Source organism: Dromaius novaehollandiae, chromosome 13 (assembly GCF_036370855.1).
Source record: "Dromaius novaehollandiae isolate bDroNov1 chromosome 13, bDroNov1.hap1, whole genome shotgun sequence".
Taxonomy (NCBI): domain Eukaryota; kingdom Metazoa; phylum Chordata; class Aves; order Casuariiformes; family Dromaiidae; genus Dromaius; species Dromaius novaehollandiae.
The window spans coordinates 1,281,453-1,301,533 of record NC_088110.1 but is presented as its reverse complement, the minus strand read 5'-3'; the positions used below and the strand labels follow the sequence as shown (position 1 = coordinate 1,301,533).

General features: G+C 53.3%; 1 protein-coding gene across 1 annotated transcript; it reads right to left on the bottom strand.

The window, feature by feature from the left end:
• Nucleotides 1-6: 6 nt before the first annotated feature.
• Nucleotides 7-18,520, bottom strand: AARS1 (alanyl-tRNA synthetase 1). Its single transcript, XM_026104044.2, has 21 exons — nucleotides 18,407-18,520; nucleotides 17,217-17,426; nucleotides 16,030-16,218; nucleotides 15,032-15,177; nucleotides 13,137-13,328; nucleotides 12,088-12,232; nucleotides 10,733-10,878; nucleotides 10,081-10,189; nucleotides 9,849-9,999; nucleotides 9,341-9,465; nucleotides 8,553-8,697; nucleotides 7,665-7,843; nucleotides 6,995-7,108; nucleotides 6,126-6,332; nucleotides 4,953-5,137; nucleotides 4,416-4,524; nucleotides 3,738-3,851; nucleotides 3,247-3,366; nucleotides 2,561-2,647; nucleotides 793-906; nucleotides 7-386 (listed from the first exon to the last, which is right to left on the bottom strand). Exons 2-21 carry the CDS (start codon nucleotides 17,358-17,360, stop codon nucleotides 201-203), a joined length of 2,907 nt encoding a protein of 968 aa, XP_025959829.1. The 5' UTR covers nucleotides 17,361-17,426; nucleotides 18,407-18,520; the 3' UTR covers nucleotides 7-200.
• Nucleotides 18,521-20,081: the final 1,561 nt, after the last annotated feature.

The following is a 20,081-nucleotide window of genomic DNA, read 5'->3' as shown; positions in this document are numbered from 1 at the left end:
GCGGCGCGCAGGGCAGGCGGCCTTTATTAGCTGAGCTGAAACCACCCGCGCCGGGGGGGGAAGGGGCGCTGCGTCCCCGCCCGCGGCTGCCCGGCGGCCGCAGGAGCACCGCGACCCGCTCCCGCTGCGCCCCGCCGCCCCCGGGCTGCCAGCGGGCGGTGGCCTGTGGTTGCTCCCCCAGGGCCGGCCCAGGGCTCCCGTCAGTTCTTCAGCTCCCCCAAGCGGAGCCTGGCAAAGTCCGTAGCCAGTTTCAGAGCCTCCTCCAGGCAGCCAACGTTCTTGCCCGTAGCCTGTGCAGACACATCTTTCCCCCCGCCTTTTCCATCCATCAACACCGACACCTCCTGCACCCACTGACTGGCTTTCAGGCCCTTCTTCACGGTCTCCTGGACAGGAAGCAAAATAGGAAGGGGGAAAAAAAAAAGCTCAGCATCAGAAGACAGGCTAGGAGCATGGTGAGATAGAGCAGATCTCCTCCCTTTGCAGCTCCCGGGGTGGGGGAAGCTATGCCAGCAATCCCAAGGTAAACATCCCACCCCCGTGTCTGCATAACCCCACTGAGTACTGGCTCTTCCTGCTTCTTACCCTCCATTCCTAGCTCTGCCAAAAGGATACAATGCCTCTCCCCCTCCTCTGACCCTGCAGCATGATGATAATGCGAAGGCGAGAGATTGCAAGGCCAGAAATGCAGGTTTGCAGCAGCTGCAAGGTTAGATACAGCTCCTCCAGCTGGTGAGTGCACCAAGGCCCAGAGAAAGGTGTGCACACACACGTGCACTCTCTCTGTGTTACCTGGGGTACTTGACACAGGCAGGTGATTCTGCCAGCTTCGTTATCTACAGCAAAGAGCATGGTGGCCGTCTGGGGGGACTGAGTCTTGAAGAGCTTCAGAGATTCATTCAGCGCCTGTAGGACGATACAGTCGTGTCAGCACATCTTCCACCTAGCTTGCAAACAGCCCTGCTCCAGTCCCCACACAGCACTATGCAGCCACGCTGAGGACAGTCTGCAAGTCCCTGCAGGGACCAGAGTACAACCCACCAGCCAGTAGGACGTCTGGACTTGCATTAAAACAGCTAGCAGCACCCTGTGGTGCTTGTTCTCCCAAGCACAGGGTATCTTCATGTCCCCAGCTGTGGGAAAGTCGTGGCAGAGAGCCTGCTTCCCTGGTTGCAAGCAGCTGCTGAAAGCTGGGCACAGCTACCTGACTGTGCCCCCTTGCAGCTGCAGGGGCAGGGGACTGAGGGTCTGCTTTTACTTCCCAGTGTTCAGCTATGTGGGGACTTGCAAAATTCATGGCGCTGCACCCACAAAGCAAATGAACCTGTGGTTTGGCAGTAAGTGTAATGGATAGAGGGGAAAACGCTCTGCTGTATTCAAGGGAGGTGGCAGCTCCTCTGTGGAGAGCAACAAGTCAGCAGGACTCGACTGGAACATGAAGAAGCTGCAGGGGTATCAGACTGCAGCCACACTGGAGAGACCAGGGAGACGGCCAGGCATCCTATTATTTCTAAGGAGAGTCATCCTTTGCTCTTGGGAACAGCGCGATGCAGCACAGAGCTCCAGGAGCAGCCTCCCTAGCAAGCCAAGCATTGCTGCAGCAGTTGGCTACTAAACACGGCTGCTCCCTCAGGCTGCCTGCACTGCCGTCCCCTAGGATAGGCCCTTCTGCCAGTGATGTGCTCGCAGAGCTGCGTGCTCCGTGGAGCGTTCCCATCGCCAGGGAGAATGCTGCATTGGCACCCACTGTGGCAACGACCCTGCAAACAAAGCAGCAGTTTCACCTCCCACACAGCTGCGAGCAGGAGTGCGGGCACCATGGAGATAGGGAGAGCCAAAGAGAGTGGGTGGGAGTCTATAAGCAGGATCAGCTTAGAGACTGCTGAAGCAGAAATTTAAATGGGACATTGAAACTTGATGGTTCCAACCTCACAGCATCATCAGCCCCTGCTGCCCATCACTTGCTAGGCTAAGCAGTGCAGCACACACAAGGGAGCATTTATTCACAACAGCAACTGCTAGGAAAGAAACTTAACTTTGGCATGGAGGAAAAGGGAAGGAGCAGATTCATCCTTGGATGGAGAAGAACCTGAACTTTGCTGCAGCAGATACAATGCCCAGGAGCTGGGGAACAGCTCTGCAGTATCGTCCTGTCTGTATACTTAGTCTAGGACACTGTGTTCCCAGAGCTGACTTGCAAGCAATACAATTTCTATGGCTCAGCAAACCTGCTGTTCAGAGTTCTTGCAGCCTGCATTTCATGACTCCTTTCAGATGATTCTTATGTGGGACCCAACGCAATTTCTGCATGGCTCCCCATCCTCCACCAGGCCTAGCCACTTAGCAAAGAGCCAAGACTCCCTTCAATGCATTTGTTAACCCAGGAGGTAGGATGTAGAGATTATCACCATGGTCCTTCCCCCTCTTCACTAGCCACCACTTAAGGCCGGCAGGTTGCAAGCTGGCTCTGTAGCACAGCACTGTCTTCTCAAGTGAACAGAGACCATCCAGCTATTTCTTAGGCATGAAGCTGTCAGGGAGAAACTAGACCTTCCCATACCTTTGCTGAGGCTCCGTTTTCCATTTCCATGATGACCAGTGGCTGGTTAGGGTGACTCTCAATGACTTGCTTCGTCTTCTCCAGCACCTGAGAACAGCAGTGTTCAAATGATGAAGCATGCACATCGCATACGGACACAAGGATGACCTAGGTATAACCTCCCTGCAGCTACAGAGGCCCCCCAAGGTTCTGCCAACACACCCATGGCCCAGCCTGGGGCAGCCCCATGCCGCAGAGCCAGCAGCAAAATGTGCTGGCAGGTGCATGTGTGATCTGCAAGCCAGGAATACTGCTGTGAGTGGTGGCCCCTCCAGGAAAATCCAATGAGATCCAGGAAGAACCTCCTACCACATGCACCCTGCACCCAGGCACAGAGGCTCCGCTGTTAGAGCAGGAGCATCCCATCTCCCAAGAGGTGCCGCAGGCCCTTCGTGCTGGGGACCAGCATCAGAGGCAGCTGTGCTCAGGGCAGCAGTAGCTCTTTGATGAGGGCACTCTGCAACACTTAACGCTGTTGCAGAGGGTGGACCAACCTCCATGCCAGGGAGCAAGAGCCACAGTGCAGCCACCGGGTCGTGAAGATAGAGCAGGGCATCCCCACTACTCAGCTCCCTTCTGCACTGGGCCAAAGTGAAGCTCCCAAGAGAGCCCCCACAGACCGCCTCTGATTCCTGCACAGGGCTTACTCGTTTCTGGATGTTGGCTTTGCTTGCCCGGTCCAGGTCATCCATAACCTTCTTCAGTGCTTTAACAGCCTCTCTCAGCTCATCTTTCTGCCACTGTGGGATAACGGCAGTGGCCAGCATCTGCAAAACAGGAAAGGGTTGGGTGACCACAGCACAAGTAAGGGCTGCCGCACCACTCTCATGAACCCCAGGCACCTTGGCTGATAAAGCCCAGTAAACTACCCCTCCCAGTGCCCAACAGCTTCAGAAATGAGGTGCTGGCTGTGGCATCCACAGGACGCAGGGCTTCTGCTTTGCTTGTGTTCTGCAGGACAAGACTACAGTCCACAAGTGATTATACCCATGGGGATAACTGAGACCAGGTGACCTCGGACACTATCCAGGGAGACACGGGAGCAGGAAACGGAACTTGGGTCTTGTTACCACCACTCGCTGGTGGCAATCAAGGTCCCGCTCACTCTAGGCAGGCAGATCAGTGCCCCCATCCTCACCTCACTGAGATCTGCAATCTCCTTCTGCACATCCTTGTTGGGAGCTGTCTGGACCTTCACTTTGGCATCCAGGTCAGACAGCAATTTCTTGAGGCTGTCTACTTTCCTGAGGGCCTAGCAGAATAAAATTCAAGTTATGTTTTGCAGGAAGAGCTACCAAGCTGAGCTCTCGCCAGCACTATACGCTACAGTTACAGGCATGGAGGCTCCTTGCCATTCCCACACTGAATGGAGAGCACAATACCATGGGCCTGAATAGATTCTGACACCTGCCACCCCCAGAGGACTCTAGATCTGCAGCCCATCCTGCAAATCAACACGAGCTTACCCTGCAGCCACCTCTGGGACCCACCCTATGCCCTTCTGCCCCACTAACACGACAGCTACAGCTAAGACTCCCCCAGCTCTCTCCTCCAGCTGTGTCACAGACAGGCACTTCCAGCACAGCCTTCACTGACAGCAGCATCCTTTTCTGTGACTGGGCTGGTGCAGTTCAAGCCGTGAGTCCCTTAGGCACTCACACCGATACTCCAGGGCGCTGAGTTGCCCCAGGAGGAATACTGGTCAAACTTGACTGAAAGGAACCTTGGCACAGGGTTACCGTATGGACACGCATGCTCCAGTGGTTTCCTGCAGCACACGGATTTCACAGAGGATCATCTCCTGCCTCTCCCTTACCTTTCGCGCTTCGGCACCAGTGACTGCAACTATCCTCCGGATGCCTTTAGCAATTGCCTCTTCTGACACAATCACAAAGGGGCCAGCATGGCTGGAGTTCTGCAAGTGCCTTTGGAAAGAACCCAGACACAAACCCACAGGAGAGAGATAAAAATCACTTATCTCAGCAGGTATCAGCATGGGAACAAAAAAAACTACCCTGCAAGGAGATGCAGCAAGGGTGGAGACAGGACTCAACTCAGCCATCAAAAGCGTAAGAGTGAAAAAAGTGTGGCAAGGACTGTGCTCCCAGTGCTGGCAGAGACTATATGTGTGGGCAGGGACAGTGTACAGGCAGTTTCCCTGCCTGCAAGGGCTGATTTGAAACATGGCTTTACCCAGGACAGCACATTGGGAATGCAGAGGCTTATAATCATCACCTTCAGCTCTGCCCCTTTTGTGCCCAGCACGTGTTACAGCAGAGCTCAGAAACTTGGGCTCCACAGGGACTCCTTTTCACCCATCCCGCTGCCTTCCGCTGCCTCTTCAGATACTCACGTCCCTCCGCAGAACTCAATAGAAGCAATGGAGCCTGCGGGGCCAGAGGGGTCAGCCAGCAGCTCCTCCACAGGGATGCCGATCGAGACCACACGGACAGGATCGGGGTAGGTCTCGTCAAAAACAGCCCGCAAGCCTTGGATAGCTTTGGCTGCTGCAAGAACACAGTCCTTGGCATACACAGTCTGCAGAGGACAGGAAAGGGGTGCAGATAAAAGCTGGTCCTGCCAACTGTGACCAAAGGCCTGCATTCCCAAGGAATCCTGGCTTTCTCTGAAAGATCCTAAAAGGAAAGTTATGTGCCTCACGGGAGCTGCAGTTTGTTGAGCTGCAGGGATACCAGACTGATTAACAGGTGCCCCATCTTCAAACTTCCCGATACCAGTGCCTGCTCAGATCCCCTGCACTCCTGCACATTCAGTGGTTTCTAACCACAAACTCCTGAGCAGAGTGGAGGGCTCCTTCCAGGGTCTGCTCTGAGACAGGGCTGGTGCTGGGCAGAGCAACTCTCTCACATCACAGTGGGTCTGGATCACATCGCTGCGAGCCCAGCCGAGCCTGCAAAACTACTCTTCCAAGTTCTCCTTGGCTCTCATAGCTAACACAACACTAGAGCAGGGAAGGAATTACTCCAGCCCTGGAGAGGCCTCAAAACCAGTGAACAGAGCAAGGTATTGCTCAAAACCCTCTGAGGTGATGCAGATCTGTGCACAATACTGCATCAGTAGCTCAGAATACTCCTCCTGGGCCAAACTCCCAGTATCCCAGATCATCCAAAAACTTGACCCAAGGCATTTTTTTCCTGAGTACACCCACATCCAGCTGAACACAAAGACTGAACACAGAGAGCCAGTCCGTGTGGGAAGCGTCAGTGGGAAATGGTGACCAAGGCAAAACTTATCTTTGCCCTGAAACATTGTGGGGAATGGCACTGCAACAAACGTAGATCCAAGTTACACTGCGCAGTTCAGTCACAGGGAGGGGAAAGCACTGAATGAATGGGGTTCACACCAGACACCTTCTGAAAACTAGTGCCCCAGCCATCCACTGAGACACTGTGGCAAGCCTGTGCATAGGTCTGCCAGGAAAAGGATCCTACAGGATTGGGGCAGTGAACTGACTGAGTACCGTCCCAGCCCACAAAGCCCTTCTGAACCTGACAGCCATACCCACCTTCGCTTCCTCGATTATCTGGTTGACAATCCCTTCAACTTTCTTGATCTCCTGGGTAGACAAGGCGCCCTTGGCTGTGAAGTCAAACCGCAGCTTGTCTGGTGCAACCAGTGACCCTCTCTGGTCAGCCTCCCCCAGCACTGAGCGCAGGGCAAAGTTGAGGATGTGGGTGGCCGTGTGGTTGCTCATGACTGACCTCCGCCTGGTCTGGGGAAGGAAGCCACTGTTAAATGGGGCCTTGCACTGCAGAGCCTCTAGCAGGGGAAGCGGAATTTACTGCACAGCTTCAAGAGAAACCTGAACCAGCTTGAGGAGACCAGAAACAGCTTGTCACACCTGCTGCCCTGGAGCCTTGGCTTAGGGAGCAGGGCATTGCCTGTCCAATTTGCACACAGCATTTCTCTGGATGTCCCATCTCTGGGCCTGTCTGGAAAGAGGCCAAGGACAGACCAGGTCACAGACACTGATCTCCCCTGCTCAACAGGTAAAAGCGCTGCAAGATGGGAGCTTTCCCTCTTGCTCCAGAGGAGCCCCTTCAGGGAAGGGGAATGCATTTTCAGACTTGGGGCAGCATACATGTTTTAGTTCCCAGTTGTGCCCTGAACATGATTCTGCTATGGACCAGCAAAAGCCAGTGTCTGTAGCTCTGAGCCAGCAGGGTGTTATCCACCTTGCAGGAGGAGGAAGCCAGATCCCAGGCAGAAGGGCCACTACCCCAGCTCAACTGGAAGAGCCATGCTGCTTGCCTGCACCATGTGCTGCAGGGAGAGCAGACTCTCATCTCAGAACAGCACCAAAGGAAGAAAATGAGATAAAACCTTTCAGGGATGAGAGACGATGAGCATCTATTATACCGTGTCTTAACTTACCTCATCAATAGACAGATAGACTTGATCTCCTACTTTCAAGCTCCCATAGAGAGTTCCTATGTGAAGCACATAGCCCCCTCGGACTTGCACGTTCTTCACCGTGAACTCTGTTTTCTGTACAAAGAGGGAAATGCACTCAGTGAGCAGGGAGAGACAGGCCAAGGAGGGGGGGGACAGACAGTCCAGCCAGAGGCCTTGACTGCAACTGGAAAAGCCTCAGCTGAGGGAGAGCTGGACTGGTGTGCGTGATATGAGCAAGCTAAGCACCCCCAGGCACAGCATGCAGGGCTGCAAAGCAGAGAACTGAATGAAGGACAAGGTGGGGCACAGTTATGGGGCATGGCAGAGCTGAATGAGCTCCCCACCTCATGGGTCAAAAGCACCATCCTTCAGCACAGCTGTTCCAGCAGCACCACTGCAGGCACCTGCATCCTGGTGACAGCCTAACACTGCAGCATGAAGTTTAGTGAAGCCTCCCAAGAAGCAAGGGAACAAACCCCAGCGCACCCGTGCCATGCTGCACACCCAAGAAGCAAACCTGTGCAATGCCTGATGCCTGCCATGGAGATGGAGTTGCTAGAGCTTACTTGACACTTTATTCCTCTCTGCACACACCCGCCCAGGCCCCAGCTCAGACTGAGCCTGGTGACAGGCTCTCAAGCCCACTCACATCCTCCCTGCTGGCGTCGTCCTTGACCATGTAGCCCTCGTCATAGATCTGCCCACCCTGCTCAGCGTAGAAGCAAGTGCAGTCCAGTACTATCCCACACTCCTGGCCAGTGGACACTTCCTCCACAAACTTCTTCTCCCTGCGGATGGCTTTCACTGTGGCCACGAGGCTCCCAAAATCTGTCACCGGGAGGACAGGCAGTGTCAGTAGAATAGGAAAACCTTGCAGACACCATGTAGAAGCAGGACTTCATAGCAAAGGCTCCCAGCTATTGCACAAGCTCATGGCAGCTATACACGTGACAGGTGTAAAGAGGAAGAACCAGGGCAACATTTAGCTAGGGAAGAGGGAATCTGATTCAGTACTGTCCAAGGCAGGGAATGACACTTCTTTCCACACTTTCACAATACAAGCCAGCAGCATGCATGGCTAAGAGCCTGGGGCTTCCTGTCTTTTCAGCAAATCAAGGAATTAGCAGCAAGAGCCAAAACCAGCAAGTGGGCCAAGGACACTAATAGACTGAGGAGCATCTGCAAAGTTGTGTGGCACTGGCAAGGGGCATGTAGGAAATGCAGACACTGGAGTATGGAGACAAGAAGCTGCAGGGAAGAGAAGTCCCCTTAAGTCTCTCTGATACAGCAACTGATGCAAACAGCCCCTAGAGCAGCCCTTGAACAGTCTGCACTTCTCTTTTTCTGCTCGATTTATTACAAATGTGCTATTTCACGTGTGCGCACTTCTCCCACCTCCATGTCCCAAGGAAGGTGAACGCAAAGGGGCCCTTATTGAGGTGCCTGCCAAGAAAACCTGACAAAGCAGCTCCTGCCTGTGAGATGTGTGAGGAAAGGTTTGACAGCAGAGAATGGTTCTGAGAAGGCTTTCTCATACCATAGGCACCGCTTGGATCTGAAGCATAGTTGTATTTCGGTGAGTCATCAGTCACCTCCAGCCCTCGGGCCCTTAGCTCTTCGATGGCGTAAATGTCCAGCATGAGGAGGTCCTCCCCTCCAGCACCCTTGCCTTGGGATTTGAGCTGCAAATGAAAAGCACAAAAGTTTGAGAGAACCCACTTCAGTGCTGGCTTGCGCACACCAGCCTGGACACACACCTCTCACTCTCACATTCCTGGGCTCGCCTGGTCAGAGCTATGCTCTGGGTAAACACCTGCGACCGGCTGGAGTGCTCCCACCTCTTCTGGCTTCAGAGCAGGCTGTTCCAGCACTGCCAGCGTGCACCCAAAGCAAGTCTGAGCCCAGCACAGGCAGGGCAAGTACCTGACCAGCTCATCCATGCCACTCTGTGTTGCCGCAGTGCATGTGTCAGGAGACACACCCAAGCTACAGGCCTGACTGGACACTCTGCTCCTCAGATAGGAAGGCCCAGGACTTCCATGGGGACAAGGTAAGGTGCTCCCAGGACTTCACTAATTCTGTCTGAAGGCTGAGTTCTAGGCCACAGGCCTCACAGTGTTAGTGCACAAACACAGCCCCAGCTGCACAGAAAAGGCATGTCCCATAGCGAGTCTGGCGGTGCGCTCTGCACTCTCCCACAGGGCACAAGGCACTTGGGGTGTGAGTGTACACATAAGAAAGGAGCAGATTCATGCCCACAAGCTTAAAGGAAGGGAATCCTCCTTGCCTCCTCTTAGATCAGCTCCCCCTGGAGCTGTTGTCTACCTGCGCATTCTTCCGCTCTTCTTCAAAGCCCTCCATATCTACGATAAGGCCTTTCTCCTCTGCAATCAGCCCAGTGAGATCCACAGGAAAACCATAGGTGTCATACAGCAGCCAGGCAGTGTCACCTGCAGAGAAAAAACAGAGCAGTCAGCACTCCTGTTCCATAAGCCATCACTCCTTTCCCTGCCCTCCAACTGGCTGTCCCACTCAGCTGGCTCTGTGCTATGGCAGTCAGTAGTTGGCAGGGTAGGAAACAAGTCTCTGGTGAACACAAACACCTGACAGGCTCCTCACTGGCAAGCTCGGGGCAGAGAGATCACACTGCCATGTTGCGTCTGGGCAGTTGCAGATCTGAGCAAGTGAACACAGATGGGAGAAAAGTGGGGTGCCCCTGCTGTGAGCAACAGGCTTTTGATTCCAGCTCTCAGCTCCCAGCCCAGCTGAGCCCTGACTCAGTCCCAAATGATAAGCACCTTTTGGCGCATATGGAAAGGAGAAGCAGCCTTACCAGGGATGCTTTTACTATCTCCCAGGCTCTGGATCTTCCTGTCCAGTATGCGACGTCCTCTGCTGAGTGTTTTCAGGAACTGATCCTCTTCTTCGTTGATGATGTCCTTCACCATATCTGGGTCCTTCTTCAGCTCAGGGAAGGCATCCCCCTGCACACCCAAGAGGATTAGTCCTTTGGCATGGTGATCTGTGCGTGCTAGCAAATACAGTGGAGTGGGAAGGGAACTTACCAGTGACTGTACCACAACGTCAACCAGTGTAGCAAAGAAGCCCTTGGGGGCACTGAGCTTCTCATGGGAGTAGCGCACAGCCCGTCGGAGAATCCGTCTCAGCACATACCTAGGGGATAGCACAGCCCCTCATGCAAACATTACACCTCTGATTCATTCCCATCATATCCCTCACCATCCACCTACCAGCATCCCCTCCCGGGACCAGGAACGCAGGGTTCTTTCCCCTCTCTTCACATTTCCTCTCAAGTAACTGCTCGCACCAGCAGCAAGCCAAAAGTGAAGTGCCTGACCTCAACCCCATTCCTCAGACTCACTAGGTGTCCAGAATCAGTCCTACAAGTGGTGCCCACTGCACAGTGCCCCAGCCCAAACTTCATTGCTTTTTTGACAGCAGCACTACTGCAAGTGGAGTTTCGTGCCTACCTGTCCATAATGATCCTTTCTGGGGGTTGATACAGTGGGACTGGTACTCACTCTCTTTGCTGCAGGGTTTTTTAAAGTGTCAAATACACTGTTGCAAACACTCCTCTATCTACTGCTTTAGTGATGCTTTCAAAGACATTTCAAAGACACGTGAGACCCCGCTCCCCTCAGGGAAGCTGTGTCAAACAGCACAGAAGCAGCAGCACCATGGCAGCTCCCTTCTTACCCTCTGCCAGTGTTGTCAGGTCTGCCCCCATCAGAAAGGGCCAGCGTGATGGTCCGTGCATGGTCAGCCAGCACACGGTAGGCCATATCTATGCCATCTGCATCATCAGCACCAACCTGTCCCATATATGGCCTGGCACCAGTGCCCTGTGCAGAGAGAAGGCAATTGGCACAGGGGGGATCAGCAACGTGGCAGAACTGCAGGGGAAGTGCCTTACAGGCCAGCCTCATCCCCCTTCCCAGGGCCACAGAGATGGCACGCTCCTCTTAGAAGGTGAGCTGATGTACCCAGGGAAGATGGAGAGCTGCTGGGCTCTGCATCGTGCCACAGCCTGCATTTGCAGGGCCAAACGGAGGTCGAGTCAATTTACCACAGCATTAAGAGCCCAAGACAGCAGAGGTAGGGAGAGGGACAGGGTAAATGGGAATCCAAAGAGGAAAACATCTGTTTTGTGCACTGGCTCATAGACTGTGGCTTGGCGTTAACCTGCCCAGGCAAGAAGCCCTTCCAGTTCTGTCCTGTGGGAGAGGGTCCCAGCTTCCCTTTTTTTGGGGTGTCTCTATTTCTACCCATGAGAAGGACATTACTGTAATAATGGAGTGGCTGCACATGGCACAAGCCTCGCATCATAGGCCAAGGCCCTCACAGTCAGGCTTCTAGCACAACCACATGCAGCAGCAAAACAAGAACACACTTCTCTCTGTGTTTTCTCCAGTACAATCTGCAGCTGGAAAGCTCTGACACTTCCAAAGGAATAAAAATGTTCCTACTTGCACAGAGAGCTCATAGCACTTGCAAGCAGAGAGTTCCTGACAGTGGTAACACCCCTTCCCATCCAGGAAGACGGAGCAATTGCACACTGGTTCTGCAAGTGTCTATTCATGGTTTACAGCAGAGACCTACTCTCTGCAGGGGATTTCTGCAGATCAGCACAACCCCATGTTCCAGGTAGAAGTCTGAAGGACAAACTCTGTCTCCGAGTCTGGTGTTCAGTGGCACCATGTACTATCTATCATGCGGCAAAAGGATGGCTCTTGGCCAGAGCATCTCCCACTGTCAGAGATGACCAAGGACTGCATGATCAGGACAGCTCACAGTAAATATCTGGGAAAGCTGCACTGCTCATGTTCCTCATTCTCCCCTGGAAACATGCCCCAAGGCAGCAGTCAGTGGGCCAGCCTGAGTTTCTATCCTCAGCAAAATACAAATCTGCAGAGCTCACCAGAGCTGGGAAAGCAGAGATCTGCAGACACCATCCCTGGCCAGCCACTCCCATGCATCTCCCCAAGGGTCCAGGAAACAGGGGAACAGATGCAGCTGGGTCAGGCTTCAAGCTCAAACTCCCCTGTTCATACCTTTTGGATGGCTTCAAAGTAGGGAATGAAAAGGTCGGTGTCGTAGTTGGACATCTTGTTCTGCAGCACAGAAACCAGCCTCTCCAGACCCATCCCAGTATCAATACTCTTCTTGGGAAGAGGTTTCAGACTCCCATCAGCTTCCCTGCGCAACCCCAAAAAGGAAGACAAGTCATTATGGATGGAGGCACTGCAGAGACATACCCATCTCTCCTCTCATCTCCATGAGATTTTGTTCCATAAGATTTATGAGACAGGCCCATACACAAATCACACACACGGGAACTTCGATAAAATATAATTAACAAGACCCTCAACAACCACCTAGACCCAGATCAGGATGGCATCTCTTTCCTACTTAATCCCTACTGGTGAGCTGAGGAAACATTCCTGATTTGCCCCCAAAGCCAGGTGTGACCAACCTCTCCTGTTCAGGTTGGCTGGGGGACAGAACACGGCAAAGCACACAGCTCCTGGACAAAAAGGAATGGTTAGCAATCCCAATCCTGTTGTCGTCAAGAGCCTGATGGGAGACAGGGAGACACTGAAGGGTGACCATGAAGGACTGAATGAAGAGCAATGCTCCTATGGGTGCTCCCTGGGTCAATGGCAGCGTGCCCAGCCTCCAAGTGCCCCAACTGCTCTCCCTTCTCAGTGGTGCAATACCAAAGTTCAGAAGTTTGCTACAATGCCTAAATTGCTGAAGCTGCTCATAGGTACAGGAACGAGGCCGTAGCAAATAGCAATGCAGTAAAGAGACACCTGGGCCAGAGGGCTGAGAGAGTGGTCAAACTGCTAAGTTGAGGTGAAGGCTGACAGGAGAGAAGGCTTGTGGTTAATGGGACTCTACATGTCTAATGAGGAGCAGCATGGACAAATGCAGGTCCCAGGACTCGCAATTCAACTGCACTCCCCATTCAGCAGCTCAGAAGAAAAATGGGCAGAACTGTCAAAAACATGGTCTTGTGCTAGGAGCTGTCACTAACTGCACAGCCTGAGCAACCTCTCATGCAAAACCAGAGCCACCTGGAGATGCACCTATCACCCACCTATTGAACTGTATGAACACCAGGTTCCAGATCTCCAGGACATTGGGGTCATCCTGATTGACCAGGTGCGAGGCATCTCTGTCCCCAATCCGGTCGTAGTGGATCTCGCTGCAAGGGCCACAGGGGCCCGTGTCTCCCATTTCCCAGAAGTTATCCTTCATATTGCCAGGCAGAATCCTACTCTCTGCGAGCCTGTAACGAGAAACTCCTGTTTAACAACAGAGACTCATGACAAGGCAGGAATCCCCTGAACTAAGGAATATACCAAAGAAATCTCAGTCCAGCAATTCCCTGAATGGGGCAGAAGAGTGGTCAGGGTCCTGAGACAGACCAACCCAAGAGCCTAACTCCCAGGATCCTACCACTCAGATTCCTTGCTGGGTAGGATCAGGCAAACCCCAGCACCTGGCACCTGCCTCTGGTGGAGGCAGAAGCCTACAGAACTTCTCGATGAAGCCCCAGTCAGGAACACAAGTGGATATCTGACTTTAATGTGTGCTAGGCAGGTTTGGCCCCACAGTCTAGATCTGTGTCACTGAGTCCATAGCAGGTTTCAGAGGGGACCAAAGGCATTTCATTGCTACATCAAACTTTGGCACACGCACAGCTTGACTGCTAAGTGCAGTTCTGGTTTCCACATCTCAAGGAGGGTGAGGCAGAGGCAGAGAAAGAACAGAGGATGGCAACTAAAACTACGTAGCAGTGGAATTTCTGCTTTACACAGAAAAGCTAGAAATAGTAGGCGTCTCCCCTCCCAGTTTGGAGGGGAGAAGGCTGAGGGTAGACTATGACTGAAAGTTACAAAAATCCAACAGGCTCAAAATAGGATCAGACACACGCTAGAGGAGCAGGTCCCTAGAGCATAAAGGGAATAGAAGAGAAGATCTGATGCGGAGTCAGTGATTGGTAGAGTACGTGATAGCAGGCCCAGTGTGTGAAACCACACTGACCAAATTCCCATCAGGGCCAGGCATGCATATTCCATTTTGTCAACAATGTCTAGCTGCTTCCTGGCCAGCAGCTACTCAAGCTTAGCACAGCTGAGATAAGGAAATAGTTCTAGCAGATTTAAGAAGCTCTTAGAATACGAGTGGAGTTCTGCCTGGGCATCCCACCCATGTGTGTGACCCATGCCTCCAGCAGCCTCCCATCAGCAACTCCTTTGCGCAGTTCCTGGGGCTCCCCATGCAGCTTGGAGAGTAAGTCGTCTACTAAATCTAACCTGTTTAACCCCTCATGAACTCTGAACGTCTCTCTTCGCTGTTATCCGGCCCTTCCTTCCACACTTTGTGGTCACACCCTCTAACATCCTTAATCCAGTAACAGCAGATGCTGGGAGCAGGGAGGAAGACAGAGTGCAGACCACAGCCAGGCCTGCCTGCTCTCCTCGACCAGCATCTCCTCCTGCTGTCAGAGGCAGCACGCTGGACTGGACAGATTGCTGGTCTGACCTAGCAGGGCACTTCTTATGTTCTTAAGCTTATACAAGAGATTTTGAAATGAAAGATCTAGAGCACAGGTCTTAGCCTCTTCCATCTAATACCAGTGCTTCCCTTTGGCTTTGCAGCTCCACCACCCTGCAAAGATTATTTGTGACATGCCGATTTTGCTAAAACTTCCTGTTACAAGTACTCTGCCACATAAGGCATGCCACCTTTCTCTGAACAAAGGCAGACGGTTGAATAAGTTGCGAAAATCAATAGTACTGACCTCTTGCACCTGCTGGCTAAACTGGGCAGAGCTACCAACACTCAGCAGTGCCCCCGTGCTGGGGGCAAGCAGGCCCCGAGACATCTGGCCCCTTCAAGCCACGAAAGAAGCCTCCAACACTGCCCAGCTGATAACTTCCCTATTGCTCATCAAAACATGCAGCTTCCTTTCTTGAAGGACCTTACCCCAAATCCAGCCAGATCTGCTTGCACTCCAAGTCTGGTGGCAGTCCTGCAGCTTCATTTCCACCAAAGTAAGTGACATAGAGTCTTTCAACAGGGATGCCGAACTCCTTGGTGAGAAGGTCCAGAGCCAGTTTACAAGCAAGTTCCTGCAGAAGGAAAGATGAGGTGAGCAAGTGAAAGCAAACAGAGCTTCTCTTCAACATGCAGCACCTACCCATGCAGAGTACTGGCTGCTGTACTCACTAGCTGACTACAATCTACCCAGGGAGTCTCTCAAACATGCAGAAACTTTCCACACATGACTTAGGGCCATTCAGAAGATCAGGAAACTAGCCTCTGCACAACATTTCAGCCAAGTCTTTCCAGAGGCCTCCCTGTGCTATCAGGTCTACCAGACAGGAGCTGGACCAGAGCAGCTCTCTACAAAGGATATAGTCAAGAACTTACAGACTTTTGTTACAAGAAATACGCAAACTAATTTATGCAGTGCACAAGCAACATGTTATATGGCTTTCCAGATGCAGCCAAATTAGCCTCTAGCGGGTTCTCTGCTTAAAAAAAGGCCTTTGAAATCTGCTGTTACACTGTATTCTTAACATCCCCTTTGTGAAGTTGAACCCTCCTCTAGCAAGAAGCTTGGGCAAGGACATCCTTATGTTATGATCACTCCTGTTCGAGGCCCATCATAGTCACAGCATACGCAACTTCCCATGGCTCCAGGGCAGCCACTAAAACCTCTACCTGAAAACTCCAAACCAGCAGCGATAATATAAACACCTTTGTAAACACTAAGTAATTAATCTCAAAACATCCTGCAGGGTGGGGCTTTTCCTCCATGCTCATTTATTCCAAAGGAGCCCAACATGCCTTGGGAGCCTTCGGAACCACTCTGAGTCGAGGCATTTTCTTTCCTCTTGGCACATTTGTAGAACAAACACTCTGCTGAATTTGTGGAGACATGCAACTTTGTGCAAAAGATTCAGAGCTACCAATTTTACCTTGAAATAATCCCCAAAGGACCAGGACCCCAACATCTCGAAGAAGGTGTGGTGGTAGACATCCTTTCCCACATCGTCCAGGTCATTGTGCTTGCCCCCAGCTCGGATGCACTTCTGAGTGTTGGTAGCTCTGTTCAGTTTAGCGAGCGGGTGTGAGGGGTCAATAGTATTGAGGAAGATGGGTTTGAACTGAGAGGAAAAAGAGTAGAGAAACCTAAACCAAGGAAAACATGATAAGGTCATTTTCAAATGCTGCAAGCAACAGCAAGGCAGTGAGTGGTATCCATCTCATGATATGTCACCAGCCTGGACACAACTGAGGCAGCATTCAGAAACACCAAGCCTGCTGTCTCCTTTGTGGAATAAGGTGCAGGACTGCCTATAAGCCAGCACACGCACATGTTCCTGGAGCGCACCAAGCCCTAGGACTTCCAAAGGGACTGAAAGTAGCCAGATTCCCAGCTGGCAATAAAGTCAGCGAAAACTGTGTGCTGACCTCCTGCAGAGCACTTTCAGCAGCCCAGCCCCAACCACTCATTAAAAAAGTAATTAGCCATTTGTGCCAGGATTCTCCAGGCACCTATTTGCAGCACCAGCTGTGGTCCAAAGGGTCAAGGAAGGGATACTAGCAGTGATCCAATGGCTGCACAGTCAACCCAGCAGACTCAGGAATCTCTCCCAGTGTTTTTACCAACTCTGCAATAGGGCAGGGGACTCCAGCAGATGCAGCAGCCACCTCTTTATGACGAGAAAGAGGATCATGAAAACAGCAGTGACTTTCCAACAACCCATAGAAGAGATTGCTAGTTTGTTGGAAAATTTTGTCTTCAGGATACAAAGGGACAAATCTTAACCTCACTAAAGTGCAATCAGAGCAATGTGAGCAAGCTTGGCCCAGAGACCAGCCACTGAAACGTGAAGAGAGAACTGAATTCCCTGCAAACTGAAGTGTTTACAGAGCCAGCCACACCTGGAGAGGGGTTACCCAAGAGGAGAAAGGCAAATGCATTGCCATCCAAGAGACTTTACACTCCACCTAGAGCTTAACAAACCATTGGTAAATTCAGACATCCAGGAGGAGCTTATTAGAAAGCAGCGGACATTCAAAAAGCTCTGCAGAAATTCATAGATTTCAACTGCTACAGGCAATGTTCATATGAACCACAGTACCAGAGTGGGAATCCTACCTGATTCATGCCAGCATTGGCAAAGAGCAGTGTGGGGTCATCCAGGGGGATTGTAGAAGAAGAGTGCACATAAGTGTGCTTGTTTTCCTTGAAGAAGTCAATAAATCGTTGCCTGATCTGGCTAGCTGTTAGTGTAACTTCCATCTTAAAGCTGCAAGTCACAGCTGTCAAAAGCAAGTGGAAGGAAAAGCAGCCAGGCCTTGGTGCAATCTGAGGGGACAGCAATGAACAAGGCTCTTACATCAAGACATCAAGTTGTCAACTCAAGCAATAACATCAGGATCACTGCATGTATCTCCTAAAAGGGTTTCCCCACATTAACAACTGCTCTCACTGACTGCCCAGTTTAACCATCAGTCTGCCCCAAATGGTGCTGATCCAAAACCAACCCCTGCCAACCTCCCAGATTTCTAGAGTTCTAGCTTGTTACCTGTTTTTTGAAACCATGTGTTTGGAGACACCAAGTTCACCTGGATACTGAACTGTTTAGTCAGAGACCGTGTTAGTCAGAGACTGTGTCTGCCTTGCCCTGTCTCTGGGGGGAACTGCTAAGTCCTAAAACAGTTCAAGGTGAATAAATCAGCAGATCACAGAATGGCTGAGGCTGGAGGGGACCTCTGGAGATCGTCTGCTCCAACCCCCCTGCTCCAGGCTGGGTCAACTGCAGGGATGCCTGGAAATCTCCTCAATGAGCAATCGCATTACCTAACCCGCGTCAGTGACAGGAGAGGGTCTGGAGATGGCCAGCTCCTGTTTGTTGTGACCGGTACCGAGCACCGCCCTCTGCCTCCCAGAGAAGCGGGAAGAAAAGCCGCTCCCGGCGGCTCCGGCTCAGGAGCCGGCACCAGCGGCGCCGCCGCCCCCACCCCCTCACCCCCGCCCTCCCCCCGGGGAACGTCCCCCCGGCCCGCGCAGCCCCGGGCGGCAAAGGGTGGCCGCGGGGTCAAGCCCAAACGCCGGCGACCCCCGGAGCCGCCGAGAGCCCCGGCGGCGGCCCCGCAGGCGCTCGGGCTCCCGCACCCGCCGGCCGCCAGGGCCGGGCCGGGCCGGGCCGGGCGCCGCTGACAGCGCGGACTCCCGGCACGCTTTGCGGCGGCCCCCGAGCACGCTGCGAGCCCGGCTCGCGCCCAGCAGTGCCGTGCAGGCCGGGAGCGCCCCGCCACCAGCACCCGGCCCGGCCCCCGCTCTACCTCCGCGGCCGCCGCGGCCCTTCGCTCTGCACCACCGGCCTCGCCGCAACAGCCGCCCCACCCCCGGCGACTGCGCCGGGCGCCCCTCTCCGATTGGCTGCCGGGGCCGTCGCTCAGAAGCAGCCCCGCCCCCTCCTCTTGCCCGACCGAGGGGGGGGCACCCGCCGGCTGATGCAATGGCGGGACATGTGGCCACGTGACGCGGCCGGGCGGAAGCTGGGCGGGGCGCCGCCATTTGAGGCGCGGCAGCCCTGCTGTAGAGCGCTGCGGGCGGCAGGGGCTGGGCTGGGCTGGCGGCCCCGGGCTGGCCAGCCCACGACGGGGCACGGGGGAGGGCCCGCCGGCCGCTCTTCCTCTGTGCCCGCGCTGTGACCCTGCCTTGCAGCAAGGCCTTGGCGAGCCCAGCATGGGCCCGCTCTGGTGTGCAGGCCTGTGGTGTTGTCCCCTGGCGTCTGGGGGGCGATGGGCTGCTAGGAAGGCTGGGCCAAGAAGGGAGCAAGGGGAAGGAAGAGCCAGTGCAGGAAGGGTGGGCTGGGTGCTGCCAGCAGTGATCAAGGCCCTCCTTGCCCGCCTCTGTGGGTCAATGCGGCATGGCTCCCTGCACAGGAGGTAGTGGTTGCAGAACGTCTGTGTGGGTCTGAGGGGACCAGTTTGTGAAAAAGACACACTGCAATTGTTCAACATGTGGCAATCGCATTCAGTTCACAGACTCAGGGAGCTGCGGGTAATGGAGGTGCACAGCCTGAGGCAAAGAGGCAGTGTTTATAAGCTAGAACTTGAGAGGCTTGACTTAGAGGAAAAAAAATTGCTGTGAGGATAGTCAGGCATTGAAAGAAGGGCCCAGAGAGGCTGTGGGATCTCTTTCCATGGAGGTTTTTGAGACCTGACTGGATCAAGCCCTAGGCAACCTGGTCCAAAGTTGATACTGAGCCAGCTCTGCATGGGGCTTGAATCTGAGCCCTCCTGATGTCCTCTCCAATCTGAATGATCATGGGGTGCTTCGACAGCATGGGGATCTTGGATAGATTTGTCTCATCTCTTCCCCACAGCGACCCATTTGGCCCCTTTTGGAACCTCTCTGCCCTCAAGTTGTCTTTCCTGAGCCATTCTCTGTGCCCTGGCGTGTCTGCACTGCTCTCTGATTTGCCCTTGGTTGCCATTGCCCTGGCCAACAGTTGGCCATTTCCAAAGGTTGGTTGCTGCTTGGCTTTCTCAGCTCTGTGCTTGGCTGGCCTGCAGCCATTCCCACCAATTCTGGTCCTTCAGCCTTCTTTTTCTTGTGTCTGTTTTCTCCTTCCCAAGGAGCCTGGAAAGAAAAAGAAGAAACTCCAGTCATGTTGGTTCCTAATGGGAACTCCACTCTAGGTGCTGCTTTGCAGATAGCAGCAGGAACAGGCAGGTCTGTACAGTGCAATCGCTTGCATGGGTGATTACACCCACAGTAAATGTGTTCTACAGTAGATCAGAGTCTAAATGATGCCAGCCGTTCTCCCAAATGCACACCCAGCACACCTGCTTGTCTCATGGAGGCCACAGTCTACCCACCAAGATGGAAGGAAACATTGTTTCTTCTTCCCATGCTCTGTGTCAGCTGAAAGAACATTTTCCAATTTTGCTGCCCCTCCACCATGTAGCAGCTGCTGGCTGAAGCCAGTATGTTTCTCTGGTGAGTGCC

Bases quoted from the DNA above. Each gene is read 5' to 3' on its own strand.
- AARS1 (XM_026104044.2), bottom strand. From the start codon at position 17,360: ATGGAAGTTACACTAACAGCTAGCCAGATCAGGCAACGATTTATTGAC. The intron at 12,233-13,136 runs GTGGGTGATAGG...GGGGTTGCGCAG, and splicing joins GTGTTCATACAGTTCAATAG to GGAAGCTGATGGGAGTCTGA. The intron at 2,648-3,246 runs GTAAGCCCTGTG...TGCTGTTCTCAG, and splicing joins AAGCCAACATCCAGAAACGA to GTGCTGGAGAAGACGAAGCA.